The sequence below is a fragment of the Centruroides vittatus genome, unplaced genomic scaffold (genome assembly GCF_030686945.1).
Source record: "Centruroides vittatus isolate TY-2023 unplaced genomic scaffold, ASM3068694v2 scaffold_3315, whole genome shotgun sequence".
NCBI classification, from domain to species: Eukaryota; Metazoa; Arthropoda; class Arachnida; order Scorpiones; family Buthidae; genus Centruroides; species Centruroides vittatus.
This window is the reverse complement of record NW_027122703.1, coordinates 1098963-1112285: the sequence shown is the minus strand read 5'-3', so window position 1 is coordinate 1112285 and position 13323 is coordinate 1098963. Positions and strand designations below refer to the sequence as shown.

General features: G+C 27.2%; 2 protein-coding genes across 5 annotated transcripts in view; one reads left to right on the top strand and one right to left on the bottom strand.

The window, feature by feature from the left end:
• Rpn11 (regulatory particle non-ATPase 11) overlaps window positions 1–13323 on the top strand; it is a 129811-nt gene that overhangs the window by 29344 nt on the left and 87144 nt on the right. The gene's annotated exons all lie outside the window — the stretch shown is intronic.
• LOC136988596 (solute carrier organic anion transporter family member 74D-like) overlaps window positions 1–13323 on the bottom strand; it is a 55586-nt gene that overhangs the window by 17264 nt on the left and 24999 nt on the right. For all 4 annotated transcript variants that reach the window (XM_067286493.1, XM_067286495.1, XM_067286494.1 and 1 more), the window contains 3 exons: window positions 5993–6157; window positions 4036–4225; window positions 1798–1939 (listed from right to left, as the gene is read on the bottom strand). In XM_067286493.1, coding sequence (XP_067142594.1) covers window positions 1798–1939; window positions 4036–4225; window positions 5993–6157 — 497 coding nt within the window. The remainder of the gene's footprint in view (window positions 1–1797; window positions 1940–4035; window positions 4226–5992; window positions 6158–13323) is intronic.

The following is a 13323-nucleotide window of genomic DNA, read 5'->3' as shown; positions in this document are numbered from 1 at the left end:
TGTTTCTACTTATTGATTGTCTTGTGCTGTTCAGCTCTGCGGACTGACAGCACAAGCCCCGGTAAAATCTCCATACTCATGGTTCCTCCCTTAACCTTATTTCCCCACCTGCCTGGTACAAAGACTCAACAGTTCAAGCCACCAATCTTTTTATTTGGGGAATTTCCATATTTCTTTCTTCACACACCACAGTGATATGTCCTTGCAAAGAGAAAGAAATTTACTTAAATGGGCTCTTGAGCCACCTGTAAAGGTCCAGGCCTATTCCTATAGTAAAACAGATCCCCCATAGTCCAAAGACAAGACCTCCCTAGGAATCCTGTTAGTAGCAGCTACAGCAATCATGTTCTGACCCCGCACTTATTGCTTGGCCCTCTTATTGCTGAGACTGAAGAGAATAACCACAGTCTTTCCCCTTCTCATCAGTGCTGATTATGTTTAGCATTTAATAAGTAATAAAAAATATGAACTGTAAACAGTATTTTATTAGAGATTTTAGTGATTAAAAGAGGTTCTCAAATGGTACACTGAGGCATACTTACACACCTGAAGAGATGATCTCAAGAGTACCATATTATTATGAAAACATATTTTAAAAATGAGAATAAACCAATTTGTACAATGATTTATTATATCCATGATAAACTAATAGCTAGGTTAGGCCTAGGTTAGATCTATAGCATAGCAGTTATTATAGTACAGCTATTTATAATTTAATATATATTAATATATTTTTAATTTTGTACATAAAGTGTGCCCGAAAAATTTTCATGTTTTAGTGCACTGTAAGCAAAAAAATTTGATAACCACTGATCTATTGGTATATAATTGGTAATTTTATATAATGCTGTAGATGATTTACTGGTAATTAAAAATTGAAAAGTTTTCTTAAGAGAGTTTGGTTATCTAAAGAAGCAGTCGGCAACCTTTCTGACCTCACGGACCACTAAACTCACAATTTTGAATCCCACGGACCACTATCATGAATTTTTTAAATGATACAAAATCTGTAGAATAATGATCATAAAAGTTCAATTTTACTATATTAATACAAAACTTGCATGTTTAATTATAACAAATTAATGCCAGCCTACAGTTCATTGCTACTTGTTTGAAATAAGTTTATGGATTCTTAGCACTTTTCCACGAAGAATGACAATCACACTCACAATATTGTTTATTGTTCATTATTATTGATAACAGTCACTTCGTATTTGGTTTTAGATTCGAATAAAAAACCCCGAGTAAAAAAAAGCAACTAAGCATTTTGCATTTCTTTCGTAATACTTCACGTAATCTTCCGTTAATCAATGTCCAAATTTTCTTGCAGACCATCAGTGGTCCATGGACCACTGATGGTCTGCAAGAAATCAGTGTCCACTGATGGACCACTGATGGTCGCAAGAAAATTTGATCATTGGTCAACTATCACTGGTCAACATCAACTATTATTATACTTTAGATCAATGGTTGCCGACCATTGATCTAAAGTATAATAATAGTTGCAATAATACTTGTAAATAGTATAAATAATATTGGTGAGAAATTTAAAGACCTAAGAAAATTAAAACATTAATACTAGCTTTTCACTACATTGTATTTGAATATGCCTAATTATTTTCTAATTAATTTAATAACTATTAAATTATGTTAAAGCTTCCAAGCTGGGAGAATATTCACTTTTATTTCTTTAATATAGCATTTTATAAGGTCATATCAACTTATTTTATAATTATTCTGATTTATTACAAATAGATATTTTTTGTATATTTAGTAATCTTATGAAGATTTTCTTACTTGATCATCAACTGATGTATTTCTTTTATGGCAACCTGCTAAACATGGTGATACATATGTTACATCATTTGCACATATTGGGGCAAATTCTCCCAAACTGCATCCACAGTTTTCACTACAAACTGGATTTGTGGCAATTGTGCTAAAAATAAATAAATAAATAACTTTTATATGTATTTATTTTAAGTTAAATTTATTATGAATTCATTATAAAAGATATAATTGCAATTCTATTAGGAAAAAACACCGTACAAAAGACAAATATGTACTCAAACATGCAATTATGAACATATACTTTACGTATATCATTAGCATTAAAAATTACTAGTAAAAAATTTGATTTACAGTTATTCTTAATAATGATTTAGTATTTCTATCCTTTTTTATCTTTTTAATCAATCTCTACTTATACAATATTGTTCTCATAGTGCTTGAAATAAACAAAATCACTTTAAAAAAAATATATATATATATTTAAGTACTTCTAGAAATCATTAAGTGTAACTTCTATGATATTAAAAGTTTCTTTTGATATCACAAAATGGAAAAATTATAATGCTATTTATCTTCTATTATGTGTATAAGAAACTATATTTAATCATATCCGTACACTTGTGTTCAAAATTAAAGTAACAAATACACCGTATAAAACCTGTGTAGCATCAACACCATGATATGTTAGTAGTGAAACTCGCATATGTAAATCATCAAAGTGCCATCCCATCATGCAAGTGTCATGCAAATGATGCATGACAATAGTGAACCATGCAACAAATGTAGTGCATTATATATGTATATAATATTTTGCTATACATATAGCAAAATTGTTTCTGAAAAAAAAAAAAAAATAGTCTGCTAGGACCACTATTTATTTGTGTATGTTGCTTTAATTTTGGACACTTTCATTTACACACACTACATATTGATATATACAGGAAATCCTCATTAGTTTGAATTCAAGGGATAAAATAATCACAACTTTGAACTATTGAATTATCTGAGATTTACATATTTCTGTACAATATACCAAATGCCATGTAACTGATCTAATTTATTAATTTATGTATTTATGAAACTTAATTTTTATTGTCTTTTATTCTGTTTATTTATTTATTTATTAAGTACAATTGGAAACATCAGAGACGATTGTATTGTTTAATCTATATTTTAATGTTTTATGCATAGCAACATATTTACTGTAAAAACCAAAGCTTTCATATCTTAATAAGATATTATATATATATGTGGTGTCTGTCCCCCACGCTGATATGACTTGGTTGAGTCTGATGTCGTGCACAGGCATCCTGCGCAGACAGGAAAAAAGATGAACCATTAGAGTTAGAAAAAAAAGAAGCAACGACGTAGCACAAACGACATGTCTGCTTCAAGACAATTAATATCCATTTAATAATTAGTATCAAGATGATTTATTTAGTGCTGTTCTTTTTGTAATGTTCTCTGTATCGTATTAAAATATACGTCATTATATGTCACAAGAAGCTCTTCATATTCTTTCTTAAACTGTGTTCTGCATATGCTTCTTAATGTCCAGCCCAGCCATCTATAGACACCACATATATATATGTTTAGCTTTCCAGAAACAGAACTCCCTTTTTAACATGCAACTCTATGGTTTTACTTTCAGACATTCAACTTTCCAAAAAATGTTTAAAAGTACATTACATTACATACTCCAAGAACCAATATTCGGTGTGCACGCACGGCTTGTGTAACAGATTCGAATGTTTCTGAAATTTCATAAACCGATTGCTCCGTTCCATCATAAATTCTGTTTAACACTTGAGGAAGAACTCACAGCAGTTTGTAAACATTTGTGGTGAACCTTTTTTCTTTTTCTTTTGTTTTTTTGTCACACCAGATATAGGTTCTTGGAGTACATTATTTAATACATCCTGGTGTTTTGTGGTGGTGTTGAATACATTACATTTGAAAGTTTGGGACTGCATACATATAATTTTAAATTAGAGAATAGATTACAAAATATATCTACTATGCAGTTAATAAGAAAAAATGTAACATTAATAATAATATTTGTACTGTTTTAGCCTTAAAAAAATTTAAATAATAATAAAAAAACAGTAAAAACCTTTTTAATTAAAAGTATTTTGTTAGTTTTTCAGAGAATATTTTCAATTAAATAAATAAATGAATGAAAGCTTTATCATTTTGATTTTTCTTTTATAATTAGAAATAAGTTACTTATTTTTTTATTATTACCTGTCAGCATTAAGACCAATAAATTTATTTAAAGGACATCCCAACCACATTAGAATAACCATTCCTAAGGAATATATTAAAGCAGCAGCAGAAATCCATTTGGCAACAAATGTAGCATTAGGTTTGAATTTCCTCATAAATGTTCCACTTGCAAATATTCCAATGCCCATTACTAGAATTCCAGCAATTCCTATAAAGATTAATTCTGTGATTAGTTTCATTTACTTTATTTGCAAAAATATAATGAAATCATTATCAACATTTGATGAATATCACAAACAATGCCATCTGTAACTTAGGTTTTACAGGTGTTCCTGGATGTGTCCGTGTGTGTCTAAAATAATAGTAAACACCATTTTTATTTATATTTATTAAATATAAATAAAATACTAATCATATATTTCATGTTCTTAAATATATAAATTTAAAAACATGAAATTATTTTTATCTTAAAAAGATTTTGCTTTGTATCTACAATATTGCCTAAAACAACTGTCCCATTTACTCCATCCTTATTACTGCACTGAGTAAGTAAGTTGTAGTCATTCTAGAAAGAATTTTTTAAATATATTTTTAACTCCTAATTGTTTATTATATTTTATATTTGTTTATAAGTATTGTACATTATTTGAACACTGAACTGTATTATTTCATAATATATATTTAACTGTGAATAATGGATGTTTATAAAAGAAAGACTTTTTTACAGAAAGTTATTTTGTTAGTTACTATATTTATGTTTATTTAATGTTAAAATGTTTATAAATATCTTGTTTGAATTTGTAATTGTCAAAAATGAGAATTTGTTTTAACTAAGAAAAGTAAATATCCTCACCACAAACTGAACATCAAGAACAATTAAATATTTTGTAAAAAAAGTTTATTTTTTACATAATATCAGTAAATACAAGTCTCAAAATTTAATATACTTTAAGTAGATATCAAAATAAATATTAAAATTTTGATAAAATACAATTACAGTCATCTTAAAAGTATTTTAACAAAATGCTTAGGCAGAGAAGTGAAATGTTGCTGAGTGCCTCCTGATGTAGGAAACCAAAGCACAGAAAGGATGGTTTGGAATGTGAATTAAGTAAATTGATGACTTTACTTATTAATAGTGTAGTTCTAAAAAAAATAAATAATAACAACATGTATGATAGTTTTGTTTGTATGTAGATTTTATATTTATCTGTTTAACTTGCTTGATAATTTATATATTGATACATTTTTCATTACAACAAACTTTCAATTTAATAAACATTTTTGGATTTTACTATAATATTCCATTGTATTTTTTGTTTCAAACATTTTTAAAATTTAGTCTTATTATTTATTTCTTCTAATTAGATCTATTATTTTTTAAATAAATGCAATATATATACTGTATATATATATATTTATTGCATTTATTTAAAATATCTGAATAAATATTTGAATACATGTTTATTTTATTTCCAATATTAACTGGCATTATTCTTCTGCAAATTACTTGATTATTGAAATTTCTAATAATATTCAATATTTCTACAGTTTCTATATTAAAAATTTAACCGGAGTTAAATATAAATATAATCCAACAACTTTAGTGCCTTTGACCGGTGTGCTTCTCTCTTCTTTCTCTGTAAAACGCAAACGTTTTCGAACCTCGTTGGTTCTTCGTCAGGCGTAACGGAATTCTGTTCGACAAATATTTTTTAAATAAATGCAATATATATACTGTATATATATATATTTATTGCATTTATTTAAAATATCTGAATAAATATTTGAATACATGTTTATTTTATTTCCAATATTAACTGGCATTATTCTTCTGCAAATTACTTGATTATTGAAATTTCTAATAATATTCAATATTTCTACAGTTTCTATATTAAAAATTTAATTTATTAAATAGTAAAGTATAATCCAAATATATAAATAATAATGAAATCATTAAATATAAATAAATAACCTGATATCATATTAGCCTTTGTTGCTGTCAGTTGAAACTGACTTTCTAAATATTTTGGAAGGAAAGTATAAAGGCCAGCAATAGGAAGAATGTGAAGTACGCTGCTAGCTGTTCGACACAAAAGTACGTCGTTTCGTAACAAGCGACGCATGGCAGTTGGAAAATCTGAAAAATACAAAGGAAAAACTTACTAAGATAACATATTTTATGAACTGACAATAAATGAGAAAATTACTATTCAATATGCAATTCAATGTTAAATTAGGAATTTAAAAACTTGATTCAGATACTGATACCCGAAATTTATCATAGGGAGTCACTAAAACTGTTTTTAAATGTAGCCAAAATGTTGGAATGCTGGATTTATCCATCATTAGATCATTCAACGAAAATATTCAAAAACTACAGTTTTTAAAACTATTCTTTTTAAATAATTTTGATTAATGATTAATTATAAAAATGGTCTAGAAAACTTCTTTATCTTGTTGATTTTCATGGAACTTCTTTACTTTTAGTAGTATTTTTAGACAAAATTTATTTTAATACATATATTGAAATTTGCTATCAGTAAAGATTAAAATTTGTTATTTCCTTAAGAAATATCTCTGAAAAGTTTAAAAAGTTATAGTATTTTTATTTCTTTTAATTCTAAATCAAATATTCTATCATTGCTTGATTTGTGTTAATGTGATCGTTTATGTAATTTTGTTTTTTTTTTTGTAAAACATATTGTTATCATTTAAAAAATTTAAAAAAAAAAGAAAAAATGATATAAAACTGTAATGTTTCATTTTTCTGTACTTGCCATTATTATTAAACTTTCACTAACTGTCAATCTTCATAATAAGAATAAGAATAAAAACAAAGCAAAACAACTACAAATATTATAATATATCAAAATATACCAAATGAACTCATTGTCACAATAATAAATAAATAGAATAGAGCAGTCTATAGTCATACACTGAACAATAACTAAGCATTATTTTTGCATTTTTATAATGTTTAAGTTTTTTATTTGTATAATTAAAAGAAATAACTTATATAACATTTTTATTATATAAGCTTTATCACAAAAGTTTTTAAAATAATGAAATAACATCAGATGATAAGAATATCATTCTCAGTATAGCTTTTCTTCTTGATAAATACCGAAATTAACTTTTCCTGTTTAAATTTATGTGTAGTTTAACAAAAAATTTACTATATTTTTCTTTTTTTAGTCATACTTTAATTGTTGGAAGATTTAATTGTAATCAATTCAAACAAATATTTTTAATCTTATGATAGACATTCAAAAGCATAACTGTCATAATTATTTATTTATTAAAGGATTTAAAATATAATCAATAAAATCCTTATTATGTTTTTACATCATCCTCTTTAATTCTATATCCTGTATTAAAGGTATTGATTAATTTTATTTCTATAATGTAAACCAATGAAAAGGAAACATATTTAGTTACAACTTAATTTATATTTAAAGTATTATTTTTGTTACTGACCTTTAATAACAATAAATTGACCTTTAATCAATAAAAAAAATAATATTTGTTATCGATTTTATTTTTTAAAAAATGATAAAAACCACGGCTTGTAAATTGGCTGTAACTTTGACATTTTATTGAGATTAAAGCATGTATAATTTTAATATTTGACATGAAAAAATTATTTTGTTAATATTTTTTTGCTTGAAATTTTATGATAAAGCAAAAACATCAATAAGTTCACAAATCTATTGAAGTATTTATTAAGGTAATGTTCCTTATTTTCTAAATCACAGGTTTTTATTTCAGTTTAGGCATGCATATGTTCATTTGTTGATTTTAACAAGAAGCAATGTTTAGGCTATACATGTGAGATGGCATGTGTAATGCTTAAATAAATTCAAAAAATTAAATAAGCAAGCATGTATGACCAGAGACTTCTGTCTGAAGTGAATAAAATATTTTTATGTCTATTGAAATTTTTTCAGCTAAGTTAAAAATAGAGTAGGGTCTTGCTTTATAAGAGATTGCTATATGTGAATTCACGTTATCACAGATGGCAAATGATTCGATTAACCCCACTTCTAATGCCACCGAAAGATTTTCAAGTCCCTTTCTTGTTTTCAAGATATCCAGGAAACATTTTTATGTAAAATTACTCTTTTTATGTAAAATGTCATCTTTAAAATGTTCACTGAGTTCATACTGTAAGAAAATGCTCTCCAGCAAATATTGCTTCTCCAGCTTCTGACACTGCAAAAACATAGAACATGAATACTCTGGTTTACATGTATGTTTTTCTAGTAGTATACAATATAATTTTGTTCTGTATATTCAGAAACATGGAGTAAAATGTTATTTAATACAGTAAAAGTGTAAGTAAAATGTTTTAAACACATTTTTATGTTTTTTTCTTAATTGTACATTGAATAAATGTCTGTGGCAGTGGTTCTCAAATGGTGTACCAAGATACATTGGTGTGCTGCAAGAGATGGCTAAAAGTGCCACAAATATTAAGACAGTATATTTTCAAAAATAAGAAACCTATTTGCACAAAGATCTATTACATCCTTAATCAACTAATAGCTAAGCTAAGCCTATGGGGTAACAGTTATTATAGTATACAGTTATTCATAATTTAAAATATAACATGTTTTTAATTTTGTACACAAAGTGCACTAAAAAAATCTTACATTTTTCACAGTGCACTACAAGCCAAAAACATTTGAGAACTATTAGTCTCCTTAGACCAGTGGTTCTTAACCAGTGGTCCGTGGACCACTGGTGGTCCCTGAAAGCACCCGAAGTGGTCCGTGAAGTCATCTTAAAATTATTAAATAAATGACGACGAGTTTTGTCAGTTCAAATTTCAAATACATTTTGCTTATTTAGTGGATTTTTTTTGCACAAACTAAATAAATTGAACCTTCAACTACAACGGTCAGGAAATATGAAATTGGAAGGCACTAGCAATATATTTGCATTTGAAGATAAAATCAGTACGTTTATCGCTAAAATCGACCTATTGATCAGCAAAGTTGAAAGAGAGAATTTTTCTGCGTTTGATACATTGAACCCAATTATTGACAGACAGTGTGCTGAGATGCCCACCAGTGGCCGAGCGGTTCTGTCGCTAAACACTGAGAGTTTGGTCGCGGGTTCCCACTGCGTTCGGACGGGCTGGCACGTGGAGTTCTCCGGGTTTTCTCCACGTTTGTAACACCTGAATAGGGGCCAGTTTCCTTTAAAAGACCTCCTGGAAGGCATTATTCGGAAACTGATCCACAATCCTTTCATAGTCAACATTTCTGAGGTGCCGGATAAAATACAAGAAGAGTTAATTGAAATGTAACACGATAGTAACTGCAAGGATACTTTCGAGACAGGAATTAATCTTGAAGATTTTTGGAGCCATAAAGCTATTGCTTTCTCTAAAATTCGAGAAATTGCTTTACGGTACCTAACTTTATTTTCAACCACATATTTATGCAAGCAAGGATTCTCAGTGCTTTTGATAATTAAAAATAAACATCGAAATCGGTTGGATGCCAGTGCCGACATGCGTTTGGCTTTGAGTAGCACTGAACAAAGAATCCAGCAGTTGGTAAACACTATGCAGTTACAAAAATTGCACTAAAATAATATAATTAATGTAACATTTTTGCAAATAATATAATACTCTTGGTTTCGAATAATTTTATACATGTTTAATTTATAGAACAACCTTATAAGAACTTATATTACTGCCAAACAGCTCGTGGTCCATGGCAAGAGAAAAATTTTGATAAATGGTCCGTCATCACTAAAAGGTTAAGAACCACTGCCTTAGACTAATAGTTCTCAAATGTTTTTGGCTTGTAGTGCACTGTGAAAAATGTAAGATTTTTCTAGTGCACTTTAAGGAATCAACTAGGGCTACTTTTGGAGTGAAGCACAAATTTACATGGAATTTTTGTCTGATCAAATTTATTAATTAAAACCTTCCTTTAATAAATTTGTTTATTTTAATTGGATTACAAGTGATAGTTGGTGCTTTTATTGTAATATCTTTTTGTATTTTTGTTATGTTGTATCTGATAAGAGATAACATCCATGTAAAACTAGACAATATTGTAGTATACAACAAATATGCTAAATTACAATTTGTATATTCTTGAAAAATAGATTTATATAATGTTCTTCCGTAATGTTTAAAGTAAGTATTGCATTATACATTGTACAGTTTTATAAATATGTTAGGCTCAAAGACCAAAAACACTCATTAAGTGAAATTTACCACAATGACTTCCAGTGGCGTAGCGAGGGGGTGCAAGGGGGTGTATCATGCACCGGGTGCCACTCACAGAGGAGCACCCAAATGATCTCCAAGACAAACTATATGTGTTTCTGGAGGGGGGAGAGGAGCACCAATAAAGTGTCAGGTGCCAGTTATGTTCACTACGCCACTGATGACTTCTTAGATCCAGACACAATATGAATTTTCAAAAGTGCCAGGATATCATTTTTGCATAGTCAGAAAGACCACAAAGCAAAATTCATGCTGAGATTCTTTCAATAATCAATCAGTGCAGTCTGGCAATTGAAAATTTTACATGCATTGTAGATGCTTATTAAGGATGCAATGTAATAAAAATAACTGCAAAAATAAGTAACAAATTCTTTTATTATTTAGAATAAAATAATATTCTAATTTACATTGAGAATTATACTGAAAATAAACAGTTAGCCTCATTAATCTTATGTGCAAGCCTTAAATTTCTAAGACAAACTTCTGTTTATCATTACTTCTTACTAATATTAATATAAAAATTAGTTTGTAGTTGGTCTTTTCGTGGGAGTATCATTATTGGAAACAAATCTGCAATCAATTGACAAAGTAATTTACAAATAAATTTCTTTATTTGACTTAAATCTATACAGTAGCAATAAACCAACCAAAGCCGAATTTTCAGGCTGGAATCGGCTTGGTTTATTGCTTTAATATATCGGGTTGGCTGTTGACGTTTGTTTATGTTTCCATACAGTAGAGCATCGATTATCCAAAACAATTTGGGACTGGGGTTGTTTGGATGACTAATTTTTCAGATAACTGATCATTTATGAAAAAATATATTAAACACTGAACTTTATTGCAAATATTTTGTATCATATGTCTTACAAATACATATCTCACATAAAGTAGTACATTAAAGTAGGCCTGCAGTTTACATTGGGAGGGAGGGGGAGACTGCTGCAGTGCCATAGCACTAGCAGCAATTTGGATTTGCCAACTGGAACGCTTTCGGTTAACCTATGTTTCGGTTGATCGGTATTCAGATAATCAATGCTCTACTGTATTTGTTTTAGATATCATACATAGGTATAAAGGATTCATAAACAAAACAACTGACAGCTAATTGTCTTCTTGATTGAGTTATAAAAGAAAATGAAGAGTTACATTTATTACATTATGGTTCTTTTAAATGATATAATATTTTGTGATAAGAACTTTCATTGATAAGAATTTTTCTAATAATAAACATTGTTCAGAATTCCTTTTTTGGTGGAAATTCTTAATGCAGATTATTATTTAGAATAAAATCAAATTCCAAACAAACTTGTTACTTATTTTTCTCACATTGTGTCATTAATAAGCATCCACAATGCATTGTGGTATTTTTACATTCCCAGCTCACATTTTGGTTGATTATTAAAAGAATCTCAGCAGCATAAATTTTGCTTTGTGGTCTTACTGAATGTATAAAAACACATTATGTGCATTTTTGAAAGTGCCATGACACAAAATTCACACTGTGATTAGATCTAAGAAGTCGGAATGTGTTGTGGTCGATTTATTTGCTTAATGAGCCTTTTTGGTCTTTGAGTGTAACATATACATACATATACAGTATATGTAACAGTATTACTTCAAATTTAAGATGTACTTTTTTCATGTTTTTACATTTAATATTAAATATGTCTTAAATTTGAGGTATTCTTTCTCACTCTTTAAAAGTTCTACATAATGTAAAAATAAACAAAAAATAACATTTTTATTTTTAGTTAGATACGAAACTTAGGTTAAGATTAAAGTTATTTATACCTTAAATGCAGTATTAACATTTTAATTCTTTAATAAACACTTTCAAATATATTTGCTTCCAATTATCATCTGATTTTTTCCTGAAATTATAAAAACTTTTTAAAAATGGAATGCGTCCCATTTTTATAAAGCTTTTACAATATAATGTATAATACTGAACAATACATAATATTGTTTTTGTTTTAAACCAATTTTTCATTCATTGGAAACATCCTAAAATTTTCCTTATATACATTTTTAATTTATTAAGTTTTAAATAGTAAAAACTGTTTAAATTTCAAATGTTATAATTTCTTTTACCAAGCAAAAGTAACTATAAAAGTATTTCTCATTAAAAAAGATTCTAAAAATATGAATTAGCAAGATATTTGCTGAATATATTATAATAAAGTGTGCTGCTATATATATATATAATATCATTTACAAAAGATGATTTATCATTACTTTTTTATGATAAAATTGATAGTTTTAATTTTTAATTCATTTTGACCTTTAGTAAATTCTTTCCTCATAATTGCTGTATACAGCAATTAATAATCTATTTATAGTCCAATAGTAATTTGTAAAATAAACCATATCATGTATATTGTTAATTTATATTAAATCTATCAATAAAAAACAATGTAAGCAAGAATGTAATCATTTTAAATAAAAAAAATTCTTATTGAAAAAATCATCACTGTCAAGTGGAGGCATGTATGTAGTTATTAGATAAATTACTGAAAGATATGATATAGACAGATTAAAAATTATAGATTGCGTTAAACAATCCAGATAATTTTAAAATAAACCAGGAACTGATTTAATTTCAAAACATTCTTGCTATTTTTATTTTAATTAATTTATTACAATGAAATGATTTTTAAATTTAATTAAATTTATAACATTTAATATAATATTTTCTTAAAAAGATTGATTTAAAATTAGAAAATTCTTATATTAATATCGAAATTCAAATCAGGTTATAAAAATTACTTAAAACATTTATTTAAATCAAATAAATTCATTATTTATCTAAAGTGATTGCTTGAAAGATAATTTTTGAATCATTATTTGTATAAATTATTATTCGAATCCAAAATATTAATAATAATTACAGTAGTAAAATTTTGTTTAAGTATATTTTCTGTAGAAATGTTTGATGAGATGAAACGTAATAAACTGATAGAAATAAAATTTCGTTAAAGGATTTCTATTTTGCAAATTAAAAAATTTAAGAAATAAACTTTTAATGAATGAGAAACATTTTCTAATTCAAAGGA